General features: G+C 47.3%; 1 protein-coding gene across 1 annotated transcript in view; it reads right to left on the reverse strand.

Moving 5' to 3' along the window:
* LOC106150057 overlaps positions 1–17,923 on the reverse strand; it is a 31,540-nt gene that overhangs the window by 12,148 nt on the left and 1,469 nt on the right. The window contains exon 3 of the mRNA XM_013521491.1: positions 17,582–17,634. Within this exon, the coding sequence (XP_013376945.1) occupies positions 17,582–17,634 (53 nt within the window). The remainder of the gene's footprint in view (positions 1–17,581; positions 17,635–17,923) is intronic.

Here is a 17,923-nt window from a genome sequence, read left to right on the forward strand (position 1 = left end):
AGCCAGGGAGCGGCCTTGATTGCCAAGTGCCGTATTGTTAATCCTGACATTTAATGAGGCCGGACACAACTCCGCACCGTCATCTGCAAATAGCGTGGCAAGGGAAGAGGGGTCAAGGTTAAGGTGTGTGTGTGTGTGTGTGTGTGTGTGTGTGTGTGTGTAGGAAAGAAAGAGGAAAAATAGAGAGGTATAGGGCTGAGGAGAGGGGTGAGAAGTCCCAGTGTGAGTTTGCCCTGGGCAGTGCACTCTACAGCAGCGTGGACAGCTGGGTTGTCGCCTATGCGGGCTGGCATGAGGGCCATGGGACCAAATCTGTCCACCTGCGCTCACAGTGTGTCCCCAGCAGAGAGGCCTCTGACTGGACGAAACCCCTGGGGGCCCAGTGTGGGGCATTCCCCACAGCCTCCCCCGCCCCTCAGAGGCCAGCCTGGAACTGGCACATTTGCAAAGTTAAAACACATGAAAGGAAGTTGAAAGAAGAAGTTGTCTAGAGGTGGCCAGGATCCAGGACTCCTGAGAAGCCACTTTTTCACTGGACTCAGATCAATGGCGCCTTGGCTGGCCTCGCTGGGCGGTTCCTCCCCTGCCAAGACAGAACTATGTCACCCTGATTCCGGAACTCAACGCTTTCTTAGGAGGTGAACAGAATCCATCCCATTGTTCTGGAAATAGCAGCCCAGGCAATAGTGACAGAGGGGCTGGCTGGGCCGGGATGCTCCAGGCCAATGGAGCGGGGTGGCAAAGAGCCTAGCAGCGGAGAGGTTGGCTCTAGAAGGCAGAGCGAGTCCAGGTCCCACCCATAACCTCACCACTGGGCCTTACAAGGACGGGAAGTGAGTGGTGTGTGGGTAGCCGGCCATCTAGTGGGGGAAACAGCAAACAGACACACGCAGGCAGCCTAGACTTTGAATGCTGAGGGCCACAGGGCAGGATGGAAACACGCAGAGTCACGAGATCTCTGAAGGGCTCTGAAGACAGGAAGGTTTGGATGGAAGCCCTGGGAAAGCCATTACCCAAAAAGGGCTTGGGAAAAATTAATGCCCACTCACTACCCATGAAAAGACCTGTGCCTCAAAGTACAGTCCTAACAGCGGCCACATGAGCATCATCTGGGAACTGTTAGCATGCACAGCCCTGGACCCCACCCCAGGCCTGTGACTCAGACCTGCACTGTAACAAGAGCCCTGAGACATGGCGTGCACACTGCTCTACATCAGGAAATGCAAATCAAAACCACACTGGGCTCTCATCAAGAATACAAAAAATAATAAATGCTGTCAAGGATTAGACGTGGGGCCCTCCCACTGTTGGGGGTGTAAATTAGAAGAGCTATCATGGAAACTAGTATGGAGATTCCTCAACAAACTACAAATAGAGCTCCCACCTGATCCAGCTCTGTCATGCCCTGTTGTAGTCCCAGAATTCAAGTCTGTGTACTGCAGGGATACCTACCTACTCCAGGATCTGGCAGCACAATTCACAACAGCCAAGATATGGGATGAGCCTCGACATCCATCAATTGATGGAGGAAGAAAGAAAAAACAGCGTATATACACAACAGAATATTACTCAGCCATCAAGATGAACTGTCATTTACAGGTAAATGAGCAGAACTGGAGGTCATCACGTTAAGTGAAATAAGCCAGACTCAAGAAGTCTAATACCGTTTTCTCTCATAGGATGAATCTAGAAAAAAATTTAAAATAAAAAATGGAAAAGAAGCCAGGTGTGGTATTGCATGTCTGTAATCCCAGCACTCAGGAGGCTGAGGCAGGAAGATCACTGTGAGTTTGAGTAACCTGGGCTACATAGTGAGTTCCAGGCCTGCCTGAACTACATAGCAAGAACCTGTCTCAAAAAAGCCTAAATAAATGAATAAAATTTTGTTTGTAACTCTGTATTGTCTGTACTGTTCTGTTGCTATTTTGTAAAAGGTTGTCTGTCTGTTAATGTTTTCCTCCTTTTATTTTTAAAATAAAAAAAAGAGATGACGTGAATTACAGAAAAAGGAGGGGATGCAAGAAAGGGATAAAAGGCCAAGTGGGGTAACAGGGAAGGGCAGTGATTGAAGCGTGTGATATATATGCACACATTTGCTGAAATGACACCCACTCTTCTGTATAACTAACTACTAATTACAAATGCACCATTTTGTAATACACTAATTACAAAATGTAAGAGGCACTACCCTAGACGCCCTGACCAAGAAGCCACACAGAAAGGCAGGCCTGGTCCGGGGACCAGGCATTTGACAGCCTCCTGGTAGGTGCTCACTATATCAGCACATTGAGAAATGGCCCCAGGCACACAGGCACTCACCTGTAGTCTCGGCTATTTGAGAGGCTGAGGCAGGAGGATCGCTTGAGCCTAGGAATTTAAGAGCACCTTGGGAAACCATGCAAGACAGTCTCCAAAAAAGAAGAAAAGAGGAAGAGTCTAGCCCACAATGTTGGGCTTCGTGTTTTGGGGCTGGACTGTAGCTCACAGATATAGCACCTGCCTAACATATATGAGGTTCTGTATTCTATTCCCAGGACTGCAAAGAGAAAAGAAAAGGCCTGTGGGAGGCCTCAGTCCTTGGCAGAGGGTTCAATTCACAAGCAGAGCAGACAACAGCGTCCCAGCCTCAGATCTTTGTTTCAGTCCAGTGGTTGAAACCCCACACTGAGGAATTCAGTCATTGTGGAGGCCTGGTACTGACCCCGGGGCCACCTTTACCCAGCTAGGTCTTCCTCACCCCTTGACTGCTCTGCTTCAGCCTCTGTATCCCATGTCTGTGCCTCAGAAAGTATTAATGAATGGCCAACGGCTGTTCTTGTGACGCTAGGCAAAGGGACGTCCCTGCCGTGACCCAGCCCACCAGACCCTCTCCACGATCCAGCGATTCTTCCCCTTCCCTGCCCACACCTCAGGCCCTGGCCACACTCCATTAGGGGCTCACCCCACTTGGCACCTATTCTTTCTCCCCCTTCTAAATTCCATTTTTGGTGCCTCATTCCTTTGAGTACCCACACTCCGCTCGTGAGTGTGTCCTCTATCTACCTCTACCAAATTCCGCTTTCCCTGGCCTCATCTAACACTCCTGTGACCTCATCCTATAACCCTGCCCTACTCTGAGAGGACAGGAAAGGGAGTGCACTAGAAGTAAGAGCCCCGAGGTCCAGTTACAGCTGCTCCACCTAGTATGCTAGTGTTCTTCCTTGCAGAATGAAGGGATTATATAGAATAGTAGATCTCTAAAGTCCTCTCCAGGTGTAGGCAGGGCAGGGAAAGAATCACTGTGATACTTCATGATTTCATCCCAGAGAGTGACTGCAACAATTAAATGAAGTTAGATAAGGGATGTTACGGAAGATATTTCTAAAGATACTCAAACATCTAGAAGTAAGGACACCCCCTTCCATGGGTCAGCCAGCAGCATGTGTGTAGAAGTAGCCTGCTGTTGCCCTTATTCTATTTTCCTGGCCAGACTGGGAGCAACATGAGGGCAAAGCTGGAGCTCTCTGTTTCTTTTGAATCTTCTTCCAGGGAGTGGCACCCACAGAAGCAACCCAGTAATGTACTTACCCCATGACAAGGTGCTCTCCCCCAGCTGCTCATTCGTTTACATCACCCACAGAAGCTCACAGAAAAGTGGTTACCTTTGCTCTGTAGGAGAGGAAGGTTAAACAAACAAACAAAAAATCTTCTTTTAAATATTTAGGTCTCACTTCTCGCCAGGAAATAAGAATAATTTGCCTCCCCTGAATTAGCTGCATCTGGAAATTCAAATAGTTTTTTTTGTTTTTTGTTTTTTGTTTTCAAATGGTGTTTTTAACACTGGCTTGCAAATAAGCACAGGCCCATGTACCCAAGGCTTCATTCCATTCCCCAAGTTCTTCCTGGGTAGACTGGGTGCCAGTCCTGTTGCTTGGGACTAGGGGGAACACAGGAGAGAGCCTCTCATAGAATAGCATTTAGGCAAACACAGCAGGGCTTAGATAGCCAAATAAATATTGTCTCATCTAAAATTATTTTGGAAGGACATCAGAGGTGTGAGCAAATTATACAGTGGATGTTTAACTTTTTTAAAATGTATCACAGTAAAAGACACAGTACCATTAGTCCCCCTCAAAATACTTCTCACTTTGAGCACACATAACTGTCTTTCTTGCTACTTTCTAAAGCAAGTAGGTCTGGAATTCCTCTTCCCAATGCACTCTTTCATGAGTGTCTTTACAAAGTGTGGCCAAAATATGATGAATGCTGCTCTTCAAGGCCATCCAAAGCAAAGGCAGGCTCATAAAAACAATACGGTGTGTCCTCGTCCACCTCATTGGCCAGATATGGCACCATATGACTTCTGGCTCTTCTGCAAAGTCAAAATGACCATAAAGGATAAATGTCTTGAATCAATTCCAGGTATCAAGGCGGCCATGACAGGACAACTAAAGATGCTCATGAAAGAGGACTCCAGAACTGCTCCAGAAAGTGGTCATGAGGGAGAATATTTTGAGGGAGATATGCCTTTTATTACAATAATCTTTTTAAAATTTAAGCATTCATCATATTTGTCAGTTAGACCTTGTATGTTTGTTCCATGTTGCCTTGCTCAAAGCTCTTCAGAACTTTTTGAAAACCATCTTTAAAAGCTGATCACATACTCTACTGACAATGAGAAAGTTTTGTCTTTTCAGTGCTGGGGACAGAACCCAAGCAGCACACATTCTAGGCAAGTACTCTACCGCTCCGCTGCACCCCCATGCCAAAATGTCAGATCTGTATGTGTTTGTTGCTAGGAAGAAGGGGACACTCTCTTGAAATCCTTCTGGAAGATAAGATGAGTTATCAGTCTTATTAAATTAGTTCAAAAATCTAAACAATGTGTCTCTTCTAATTAATCTTTTAATGAGCAACATACGTAAAATGTGCCAGCAGACGTGTTGGCATATGCCTGTAATCCCAACACTCGGAAGGCTGAGGCAAGAGCATCGCCACAAGTTCGAGGCCAGCTGGGTCTACAAAATGAGTTCAAGAAAAGCCTGAAATACATGGAGAGATTCTGTCTGAGAAGAAGAAAAAGGAGAAGAGGAGAAAAAGGAAGAGGGGAGGGGAGGGGAGGAAGAGGAGGGAGAGGAAGAGGAGAAGGAAGGTGCAGCCTTTAAATGTCAGCACTCTGAAGATCTTCTTTCACATAGTTGCCTAAGTTGGTTTGTGTCTGTAAAACTGACACATGCACACCCTAACTACACACACAGCCCTGATCCCCATTACCCTGCTTGTCTTTTTCTTTTCTCCAAGTGCCTGATCACCTTCCACCATAGTATATAACTCATCTATATATTATTATCTGTATCTACCTGTGAGAATCTAAGCTCCAAAAGACCAGGATCTTTGTCTATTTAGTTGAATTCCAAAAGCCTAGAAGTGGCACATAGCCAGCACTCACTAAATATATGTTGGCTTGAATTGGCTTGGATTGGACTGAATTAATTAATTTGCGTTGCCCTGTGCTGAGTGACAAGTCCCAACTCGCACAGTATATATCCCGTCTTCCAGTTGCTTACAAAGTGGATGGAGCGACCTAGAAACAAATGTGTGAGTATCCGCACGGTGCCCCACACTTGACTCGTGGAACTCATAGTAACGCTATAGGATGCTGGGAGGGATTCATGCAGGATGAAGGAGAAAGAGCGAGCACTGAGCCTTTCTCTTTTAATTTTTGTACTGCCGGTTGAACACAGGGCTTTCACACTGGGTTACAAGCCCAGCACCATCCTCCTTTCAGAGCAGGTCTTGCTGAGCTGCTAAGTTGCCAAGGCTGGGCTCAAATGTGTGATCTTCCTGCCTCACAGGGAGCTGGGATTACAGACGTGCACCACCATGCCCGACTTCAAGCCTTCTATCTAAACCATCCTGTCTTCTACTCCTCCCAGCACTGCCTCTGTCATTCCATCCTCTCTCCCTTGCTCACACTGCCCATTTGCCTATAATCCTCTACCCTTCCACCCCTCACCCACAGCCTCACTCTTATGCACCTGGCCATTTCCAGCCATGCTCAGCCCTTCTACCACACAACTTTCCTAGACTTCGCTCCTGTGCCACCTGTATTCTGTAGCAGACCATTTAGTCTTTAGGTAAAAGCACTGTGTGTGTGTGTGTGTGTGTGTGTGTGTGTGTGTGTGTGTGTATGATTTCCCCGGCTAAGAATCACACCTTTTGTTTCTTCTCACATTTTAATGGAGCCAAACACTCTGTGGGTAATGGCACTTGATACAGATGGCATCAACTGTTTAGTTACTAGGCAGAGAACAAAGAGAGGGAACTCCAGGTAAGGTAGGACACCACAGTGTGACCTGACAGGAGGTGTTTAAAAATATGATGCATGGATGGGGCTGGGGATTTAGCTCAGCAGCAAAGCGCCTGCCTGGCAAGCGCAACGTCGTGAGTTCGGTTCCTGGTACCGGAGAAAAACCAAAAAATAAAAATAAAAATAAAAATATGATGCACGGACTGAAGATGCAGCTCAGTGACAAGCAGTTGCCTGGCATGCACTTGGTTCAGTCCCCAGCACAGCAAGGTAAAAATATCTGCATGTGGTAGCTTCACCCCAGGCCAACTTTATCAGAATATCAAGGAATGTGGCCCAGGCATCACTGTATCTTAGAAGTAATCCGAGTGATTGGAATGTGTAGCTAGGGTTAGGAGGCTAGAGAAAAGGAGTGTGCAAGAAATTGGAGAATAGGCCTAAATACCATAATTGGGCCTATCCTTCTTCTCTATTTTGTCCCTATTAGTTAGTCACGGGGATCTGTCTTTGTCACAGTAGTCTGGCTGAATTGAGTGTGGACAGATGCTTCTGTCTTCTGCCTATTGCTATAATGAGTAGCAAGAGGTCAGAGAAGCCATGGAGAGAGCAGACAGCTCCAACGGCGGTGGCCAAGGTCAGGGTTAATCTGAACCCACAGGATCCAAAAAAGTCTGGGGAGCTGGAGATTTAGCTCAGCTCAGGCACAGCGCCTGCCTGACAGGCACAAGGTCCTGAGTTCAATTCCCAGTACCAAAATAAAAAAAGTCTGGGGAAAGTAGGGAATGCTTTGAGACCACCTGGATACTCATTTCTCCCTTCCCCAGCTGTTAGTATTCTCCATGCACTCTCATGCCCACCCATTAGAAGAGCCAAAAGGTATGTTAATTACATCCGGGCTACTGTTTCAGAAATTCCTGGCTAATTCCTCACACCCCTCCTCCCTCTGTACCCTGTGGAACCCGAGAAGTTGAATCTCCAATCTCTAAACAGTTACTTGGCTCTCGCCTTGAAGAGCCTGCAAGGACCCTGAAGAACTATGTGTCCTCCTCCTAGGATATTCCGCAGATGCCCTTGAGCCCGCCACCTGTCCCAGAGAGACGGCCCAAGCGGCCACACTGTACTTCCTGTGAGCTGATTTCAGGGGCACCTATGCCACCCCTCCGCCCACACCTGGCACACAGCACAGATGGCTACTAGCCCAGGGCCATGGCGAGGGATGAGGCTGAATACAAGTCCCTCTTGGGAAAGAAACTGGACCTTCATTCAGGGAGAAGGGTGGAGATGAAAACATTTCCCAGTGCGAAGTCTGCTTATTCGGGAGTGGACCTGGGGGTGGGAAGTGGAGGGAAAGGGATATAAAGGGAAATGTGCTGGCACTTAGTGAGTGGCTGGAGGAGGGAGAGAAGGGTGTGCCAGGGAATGAGGGGGAAGGTGTGGAAAGACAAGCTGGAGCCCTGACAAGAAACTTCCCAAACTCCACACACTCGCCAAGGCCAAGGCCCCTTCTGGAGGCCACCTCCCTCCAACCTGTGCACGGCAGCCCTACCTGCCAGGCCCTGGCCATCCACACTGAAGGCGGCCCTTGAAAGCCCCGGGAGAAGGCACCAGCGCACTCCATCTCTACCAAGAGGTAACTCTAAACTCGAGCGCCAGCGGGCCAGGGGAGGAGGGGAAGGGGAGAGGGGGATGAGGTTTTTCCACTTCCATTCGCAACTGTCAGGCGGGTGATTAATGACCAACAGGTTTGGAATCGCCTTTATTGCCAGATCAGTATTGTTGCCCGTGACAGCTAATGAGGTTGGACAGGCTTCTCCACACTGGGCTTTATGGGGCCCGCTCCCTCCCCTGCGGAGCTCACGAGCCTGCCAGCTTTTGTGCAGGAGTGTCCAGGCCCCACCCCCCTTCATTCCTCTGGCACCAGCTCCCCCAGCTCCCTGAAGCACCAGCTCACCCAGAACCTTGGCCATCCACAAAGGAGCCCCAGCCTGCTCAGAAATACCCACCTGTGACATCCCCAAAACCCCCTTCCCATCCTGCGCCACTGAGCATGGGCGGCAGGATGGAAGGAAGGAGAAGGACCATAAGCAAACATTACAACCCTGGGCTCTGAAACCGTGGAGGAAACTCCAGAATACTTTCCCTGGGCAGTTCAGCCAGCAACCCTAAGGAGCCCTTCCATGGCAGCAGAGCATTCACTACCCATGCTCACCATCTTGGTCTGCAAATGCGGGAAAGGGTGAGGATGGAGGACTGAGGGAATTCAGGACAGGAGATTTCATAGCAGTCCAGGATTGTTGAGCCTGGATATGTAGGTCACTGGTAGAGCCCTTGCTTAGCACTCATGAGGCCTTGGGTTCCATGCCCAGCACTACTTAAAAAGAAGAGGAAGAACAAGAAAAGGAAGAAGAGAAAGAGGAGGAGGAAGAAAACAAGGAGGAGACCGATTTCTAACCAACCACCTTAAACCTAGAAACAGAAAGCCAGGTTTCAATGCAGAAATCAACCTGGTCCTAGGTCTAAGGGTAAGGAAACACTGGCTTTGTTTTCAGCTCTCTTACAAATAATATTTACCTTTGTGCTAGTTCACATCTTGATATGGTTAAGCACGTGTTTGCCTGTGGTTTAATATTTGAAGGAGTTGGAGCAATGTAATAAGCAAACAGCTTAAAAGGCCCAGAAAGACCCCCTCAGCTTAAAAAATCTATTACTTTTCAATGTGATATAAATATATTTTGCTTCTGCTCAGAGCAATTTCCTAGTTTACTCTTATTAAACCAGGAGACGGCCTAGCAGAGTTCTTGATTTATGAAACACATACTAGATTCATTAAAACCTTAAAAGATTTAATACATTTTATCAGGACATTAAATCCGTGCAGGCTTTTTAAATCAAATACCTGCCATATTTCATCTCCCACACCCTGCATACTTACTTAAGAACACTAAAATGTGGACTGACAAACATTATGGGTGTTTCAGGCCTGATTTCTAAGTGCATTAAAGTCCTCCCCTCTAGGATTTACAGCCCAGCCTCTCCCCAGGTTTGATCTTCCAAGGAATAAGTGATTCGCCTCTTCAGAACTCAGCTCAGTAGAATGAATAGCTATGTATGCATCGGGTGTGCACGCAAGGTTCCACCTGTTCCAGCCCATGGCCTGTGCCTCCTACTCTCATGGGTTCTGAAGGACACTACTCCATCCCCACCTTCCGTCTTCCTCCAGAATTTTTCCAGGGCTCTCTCCTAGAGTTTGATACTCTGGAGTATGTATCCTTCAAAGGCCGATGTGTCAAAGTCTTGTTGGCACAAAGTCTCTTGGTGGGACCTTTAAGGGGTGGGGCCTGGTGGGAGGAAGTTAGGTCATTGGGATGTGGCCTTGAAAGGGTTACTGGGACCCTGGCCCCTTGCTCTTTCTCTCCACCACTTCCTGACTGCCATGAGGTGAACAGACTTCCTATACTACACATGCCCTCCATGACACACAGTGCGGTCACAGGCCCAAAACAATGTGATAACTGCCCACAGACTGAAACCTCTCAAACCCAGGAGCCAAAATAAACCTGACCTCCTTTAAGCTGTTGCAGCAACAGAAAGCTGACTAACACACTTTATTTCCATGCACACACATACACACGTGTGCATACACATCTCTCCATTCTTACTTCCTCTGACACTCCTAGCCCATGTAGAGCCACATGGGCACACCTGTCACATACTTGGGGAAGTTTGCCTTCCTGTTCCTAACTGTCCCCTTTTAAATCTACACAGTAGTGGTTCTCAGCTGGGGATACCTTTATCACAACACACACACACACACACACACACACACACACATTTGGCAACATCTGGAGACACCTGTCACAAGTGGATGGGGAGGGGCTGCTATTGGTATCTAAGGACAAAAGCCAGAGATGTTGCTAAGTGTCCTGCAGAGACACAGGACAGCCATCCTACCCCCAGTCTGTGGCAAGGAGGGAGGACGGGACAGGAGGTGAGGAAAGGATAGAATGAAGAAGCCAGGCATGGTGGTGCACGCATGTAATCTCAGCACCTAGGAGGCTGAGGCAGGAAGATTGCCACAAGTTTGAGGCCAGCCTGAGCTATATAGTGAGTTCAGGGGGAGCCTGAACTATACAGTGAGACCCTGTCTCAAAAAAACAAACGAACAAAAAAAAAACCAGAAAGGGAGGGGAGGGGATGGGAGGGGAGAGAGGACTTACCCAGCTTAAAAGGCCAGCAGTGTGAAGACTGAGAAAGCCTGCCACAGAACCTTAACTGGTATCCGTGGACTCTCACTCTTCTTAATATGCTTCCATCCCGTGTAACTGAATCTGCAGGTTCTTTTCCTACTCAGTATCATTTGCAGATAACCCAGCAGCTCTCTGACCTTGCAGGAAATTTGATTCGATGACCAATGACTAGAGAAGAGGAGCTGATGTTCTAAAGCAGTAGTGGTGAACCTATGCCACACGTGCCACAGCAGGCTGTTTGTTACCACTGAAACCTCTAAAAGGTTCGCCATCGCTGCTCTGGAGGCATCCTCCCCCTGAGCAGGTCTGAGACCTAGGTCTTACTAGAGCTGGATTATGAGGGAGTGTGGTGCGCAGGCTGGCATCAGAGCTTCAAAGAGCAGATTTAGGCATAGTCAGGTCCATCACGGTGCCATGGATATGTTTTTGGTGTTTAATTCTGCCTTATTCTGTTATACCTGTGGTACTGGACACTAAATCCAGGACCTTCACACTTGAGCTGCAATCCCAGCCCGTCCATCTTGTTTTTGTTTTTTGTTTTTTGGGTTTTTTGGGGTTTTTTTTGTGTTGTTTTTTTTTTTTTTTTTTTTTGTCTTTTTGAGACAGGGTCTCGCTATGCAGTTCAGGCTGGACATGATCTCACTTTGTAGCCTCTGCTGTCCTCAAACTCACAGCAATCCTCCTGCCTCAGGCTCCCAAGCGCTGGGATTACAGGTGTGCACTACCACTCCCGGCTCCATCTTTTTTTTTTAGACAGGGTTTACCTAAGTCACTAAGTTGCCCCAGCTGGGCTAGAACTCGGGGTCCCCCCTTCCTCAGCCTCCCAGAGTGCTGGGGTGAGGAGAGGCTTGTGGGTGTATTCTGATCATTATAATGAGCTTCTGAGGATCTCAGGGCTGCCTGGAGTGTCAGCTTAGCCTCTGAGCCAGGGGAGCCTGTCTGAGGTTCCATGGCAGCCGGGGATGTGTGATGACTCAGTGATCAGCAGCCTGTGGTCATCAGCATCCGGGCTCTAACTTTTGCAAGCAAGTGGTACAGCAAAGAGCACAATAGCTGACGGAGGTCAGTCAGGTAACACATATCTGTAACTTGTTGTTAGTAAGTGTTTCAGTGAATTGAACTATACTTCTGTCCTGGTACACTGACATTTTCAAAATTATAAATGCAAGGGGAAAATAATACTGGATGTGCAATCAGGTGAATGTGACCCTGGCTGGAGGAAGTGCTCTAACTCTCTAACCCTGAAGTTCTCAGCTGTCCAGTGGGCTCAGCGTGGTCGGTCCTGTCCTCAGGGATTATCAAAAGAATCAAAACAGCAAGTGAACTGAAGGCACATTTAACATTTTAAAGGGTCACATGACATTTGTTATTTTATTCAATCTGCATTCACTGAGTGCCTCTATGATAAGGAAGGATGTCACGCCTTTGAGCCCAAGGGCACAGAAGTGAGTGTGGCAGAGCCTCCACCCTCCCACCCGTGGAATGCCGTGGAATCAGAAACACTTGGAAGGGTCTTGAAAGACGAGTAAGTGGTGGTATACCAAAGCACACGTAAACAACATACAAAAGCTGGAAGCACAGGTAGGGGAGCTTATCATTAAAAATCTTATATCACCAGCTAAAAGATATGAACTTTTCTATGGGAATCTCATTATTGCATTTTTAATCAGAAAAGGTGTAAGTCAAAGATCACACGAGGAGGCTGAGGAGGTGCCCCACAGTGCACATGCCTGGCCCTGGACTCCACCCCCAGCACGTGGGGTGCAAAGCCTCCAGTGTGTGTGACCCACTGGTTTAAAGTAAGGGATAAGGTGGAGGTAAAGACATCCCTTTCCACTTGACAATGGGCTGTTACAATAACCCAATTGAGAAAGCCCTGAACCGTGTAGAGCAGAAGAGACAGGATCATGGAATAATCAGAACTTCAGGACTCATTGACGGGACATATGGGCTGGGGGTGTAGCTCAGTGGCAGAGCATTTGCTGGGTGAATATATGGCAAGGTCTTTAATAGAAGCAGTACATTTGGGGGAATGCTGACTTTGCTATAGGGTAGAAATACAAAATTGGGGGGGGGTTACTTGCAACCACATAGTTAGAATATTGAGGGCCTGGGTGTACAGGGCTTGCCTGGCATGCACAAGGCCCTGGGTTCCATCCCTAGCGCCACAAAATAGGCTACCCTGAGCAATTAATCCCACTAGTGTTGAGAACACAAAAGACCACCCAAAAAGAAAAGGTAGAAAAAGGAAGGCCAAGGGGGCTGGGGATGTGGCCCAGTGGTAGAGCTCTTGCCTTGCATGCACAAGGCCCTGTGTTTGATCACAAGCACCACAGGAACAGAAAGGAAGGGAGAGAGGGAGGAGGAGAGGGAAAAGCAGCAGAGGAAGGAGAGAGTTCGAGGAACAGTCAGGGCTGAGTGCATAGGAACTGAAAGAAGTATCTGGACAAGGAAGAGGAAGCCGGGAGAGCTGCAGCATGGGGAAGAGTGGGTGGTTGGGCCATTAGGGGCCACTCAGCAGCATCACGCACTCAAGAGAAAGGGCAGACGGCTGCAAACAGGCACTGGCATGGAGGAAGTAAAGACAGCAACTCTCGGCTCCTTTTTCCTCAAAAAATTTTGCTTAAGAGGAAGGAGACAAACCAGGTGAGGACTAGAGCCTTCCCGCCACAACATCCACAGAGAGGGAAAGGGAGAGGTGGGAGAGGCACTTGTACAAGATAGTGGGCTAAAGCTGCAGGTCTGAGAAAAAGGAGCAAATGAAGGAGGAGAGGGCAGGGATGCGACTAAGAATGCAAGTGGGGAAAGACTGGCCCAGGACGACCTCAGCGACCTCACCCTCTGCGGTTGCGTCCCAAGGCCAAAGCTAGACTATGTCCCCAGTGTCCACGCATCCGGAACTTAAGCCCCAGAATCCCGTGGTAATGGTATGTAGAGGCAGGGCCTCTGGGAAGGAACAGGGAGTAGGTGAGGTCGTGACATGGGGCTCCTATGATGGCATCTGTGGCTCTGTAAGACAAAAAGACCCTGAGTTGGCACTCGACCCCTTCGCCATGTCACCAGGCACCATGGAGACCCTCACCAGGTACCAGCACTGTGCTCCTAGGGCTCCAGCTTCCAGAACTGCAAGACAGATAAACCTGTATTCTTCAAAAAACCTCCCAGGCTCTGGTATTCTCTTATATCCACATGAAACAGACTAAGACATTAAGTGTCTAATACATCTCTTCGTCTCTGGTAATAAAAGTTCATCAATGATACAGAAAGATGCATAGAGCAACATATGAGATAGAATCCCATACATTTTTTCTTCAGAAATTCCTAATGTTATGATAAATTCAGAGTTGGAAGATTAGAGATGTCAAAAGAAAGGCCACCTCAGGCGAGCCAGCTCAAAACAAACTGCAAACTTCCAGGCCTGTTGGCACAGAATCTCAGGCCAGCAGGCTGCTCTTCCTCATACTTCCAAAAGGCACTCTCGACTTTGGCTAAATCCCCTTGCTGGATACTTCCTCTTTTTGACCCTTTGCCTCTCTGTGACTACAACATGTGGGCTGCATTAATATCGTAGGCAATAACCTATTCCTCCTTATAAACAAGTTGTATAACTGTGCAGGGGAGTACTACATAGCAATGAAGAGAAATGAGCTACTCTCAGACTGAGCAGTATGGATAGATCTTAAAATAATTATTCTGGCCAGGCATTGTGGTGTACCCCTTTATTCCCAGCTACTCAGGAGGCTAACGCAGGAGGACTGCAAGTTTAAGGCTACCCTGAGCAATTAAGCATGACCCAATTTTAAACTAGAAAATATTTTTAAATGGCTGGGGAGGTAACTTGGTGATAGCACACATGTGAGTTTGATCTCTAGTAATCTTTTTTTTCCTTTTGGTTTTTTTTTTTTGTTTTTTTTTTTTGGTACTGGGACTCAAACTCCTGACCTCAGGCTTGCCAGGCAAGCACTTACGCCACTGAGCTACATCCTCAGCCCTGATCTTTAGTAATCTTAAAAGTGTGCTGCTGTTGTTGTTAAAAGAAAGCCAAAACTCCCACAATACTGCTTCCATTCATATAAAAGTCTATAAAATGCAAGCTAATTTAGAATGACAAGAGCAGACCAGTGGTTTGGGGGGAAGTGGGGCAGGATATCCCAAAGAGGGGTAGGAGGGAGTGATTACAAAGAAGTATGAGGAGCAGGTATGATGGGTGTGTGTTCTTTACCCTGCTTGTGGTGATAATTTCATAGGGGTAATACCCTCTCCCTTTCCCTCTCTGTGGATGTTGTGGCGGGAAGGCCTTTCATAGGCCCAAACTTCAACAACATATGTTATGGACAGCTTCTTACATGCCAAATGTGTCTCAGTGAAACTATAAAAACATATAATCACAAAATGATCTTTAGATGACGTCTACCCCATTTTTTTCTTCATGCTTCTTTGATCCCTTTACCCAACTGCCTAGAGAAAAATATCATTTGTCCATGGGTTTTCCAACCGATACAAACAAAGTTCCAAATAAGCCTCTAAATAATTAAGGATAAGGATGTTGTTCTGTGGTGCTGGGGTTGGAACCAGGGCCTTGCACACCACCATGGGGAGACACTCCCAGCCCCGAGCATCTGGTACACACTTGCCCACACTCACCCACACCTTGATTCTAGGATCAAACATCCCAAAAGATAGTATCTCATCTCTGTTTTAGAGCCCAAAGAAAAAAAAGAAAAATCTAAGTCAAAAAATTTTTCAGCAACTTTGACTCTTGTGATATAAAAGAATCAAAGCCAAAAATTCTAAAAGTTGCCATGTTCCTTTGGAGTTAACCTGATTACTAATTTTTAAAAAGGGCCCTGATTGTGAAAGAAGGGGTCTATTCTCTCTTGGGAATGGAACACTCACTAGTAATTAGCTTGATAAAATAAACAATAATCCAGCACTAGGGGGAGGTAAATTGCTGGTGAGAATACTCCTTATCCTATGTGTGGTACTTTGGATCTCGGCAGTCGCCGAGAGGCCCATGTGGTGATGGTGTGGTCTCCAGCTCATGGTGCTAGTGGGAGATGGGAGTAGCTTTAAGGGGCGCGTCTTGCAAGAGGAAGTTAGGTCATTTGGGGCCCTTGAAGGGTATATTGAGACCCCAGCCTTTCCTGTCTCTCTTTGCTTCCTGGCCACTATGAAGTGAGCAGGTTTCCTGCACTACACTCTCCCTCTAGGATTAACTGCGGTGCCACAGGCCCAAAACCACAGGGCCAAGCATCCATGGACTGCAATTCTGAAACCATCAGGCAAAGTAAACCTTTGCTCCTTTAAGTTCATTACCTCAGGTATTTTGTTACAGTCACATAGAGCTGACAAACCCACCACTTCAACCTACAACCCCCAAGCTTCCAATGTAAACTTTTACAAATTCTGATCACCAATCTATATCCTGAGAGCCTACAAATAAATCTGGTGTGTGTGTCTGTGTCTGGGAGAGGGAGATTTTAAGTTGAATCATTTTCCAGTTCATTGACTCTAGAAATAGACATGAGATCTTTGGGATTCTGCTTTTCTGACCCACTACCTTCAAGAGCTCAGGCAATCTCATAACTTCTCTGAGCTTCAACTGTCCCCTCTAAAATGGAGTTGATTTTAAGTTGAATCATTTTCCAGTTCATTGACTCTAGAAATAGACATGGGATCTTTGGGATTCTGCTTTTCTGACCCACTACCTTCAAGAGCTCAGGCAATTTCATAACTTCTCTGAGCTTCAACTGTCCCCTCTAAAATGGAGTTGAACTCAAAAGTTCTACCTAAAGATTCTATCAGCTGAGAACATGCAAGGCATGAGGCCCTACACATAGAAAGTGCTTGATAACACTTTATGAAATCTGTATAAATAGCTACTGGCATATAATTTCTGGGTCCCTTACCTCTTCTGCTAAGCCTTCATTTGATTACTGCTCAATACCACATAACCTGAAGCTTATCCTGCCCTCTTCCCCATCACATTAATAATCTAAACCCACAAATATCCAAGAACACATTAAAGGAATTTGCTATTTAAAACAGCAACACTTGGTGAGCACTTAAAATGTGTCAAACATAACCCTCAGCCAGGCAGAGTGGCTCAGGTTGGTAATCCCAGCACTCTGGAAGCTGAGGCAAGAGGATCACAAGTTTGAGTCCAACATGGGCTACATGGTGAGACCCTGTGTAAAAAAAAATAAGTCAAACACTGTGTGTGCTTTTCCTTGTTACTTAACCCTCACCACAATTCTGTAAGGTTCATGCTACTAATACCTCCATTTTACAGAGGAAGTAGCTGAGGCACTGGCAGGATAAATCATTTTCCCAACATGACACAGTTAATGAAAAGCAAGGGTCATGACTGAAACCCAGGCAATCTGGCTGGGAGCTGAGCTTAACCACTGTCCTATACTGCAAGTTTCTGAAACATGGATTCAGAAATACTTTTGTGAAAAGAACCATCACAGACTTACCGGCTTGGCAACTTTGGATACTGAGTCATAAATATCACAGGCCTCTTCAGAAAGGGATTTTCAGGACTGTTATGTCATCAGCTACTGAATCTACCTCTGACCATAGACAGGGCCCCACCAAATACCTCAGGCCTGGTAAAGGGGCCCTGACAGGGAATTTCAAAGTTTAATAGTCAAAACATTCTCTTTCTTTCAGTGTTGGGGACTGAACCCAGGGCCTTCACACTGAGCTACATCCCCAGCCCTTTTCCAGGTTTCACTTCAAGACAGGGTTTCACCAAATCACTAAGCGCCCAGCTAAGCTGGAATTTGTGATCCTACACTGCCTCAGCCTCTCAGAGTACTGGGACTGCTGTGAGGAGCTTCTTCAATCACAATTTAAATACTTCATGTTTTTCTTGTTCATCGCTCAACTATTAGGTAATATTTGTTAAGCACGCCCAGAACCTGGGGCAGGAAGGCTCTCAGGTCGACAGGATCTATCCTTCAAGCCACTGGTCAGCGGGCACGCTGGGCACAGCGTGGGGAGAGCAGGGGTGGCAGTGGGCACCCCATAGCCCACTTACTGGCTTAGCCGAACCATGCTGGAACATCGGACATAAACCCAGCCCTGGCAAACCTGCAAGAGGGAATGGGCCCGTCAATCCCAGGCAGTCATGCCTAACCCTAAACTTCCCTTCCCCGAGTCCTAGATTCACTGCCGCCTTCCCATCTTTTCTTTTTTTAATTAAAGTTTTTCATTTCCAGAAAGCATATGCACGTGCGTGTGCTTCTTTTGATTTTCAGGGCTGGGGACTGGACCCGGGGTCTGGCACACGTTAACTAAGCGCTGCGGCACCGAGCTACACCCCAGCCCGCGAGTCCTCCCGGAGTGGGGCCCTCGCCCCCGCCGCACACCGCCTGGCTGC

This window comes from Chinchilla lanigera, unplaced genomic scaffold (assembly GCF_000276665.1).
Source record: "Chinchilla lanigera isolate Chin_1 unplaced genomic scaffold, ChiLan1.0 scaffold00062, whole genome shotgun sequence".
Lineage (NCBI taxonomy): Eukaryota > Metazoa > Chordata > Mammalia > Rodentia > Chinchillidae > Chinchilla > Chinchilla lanigera.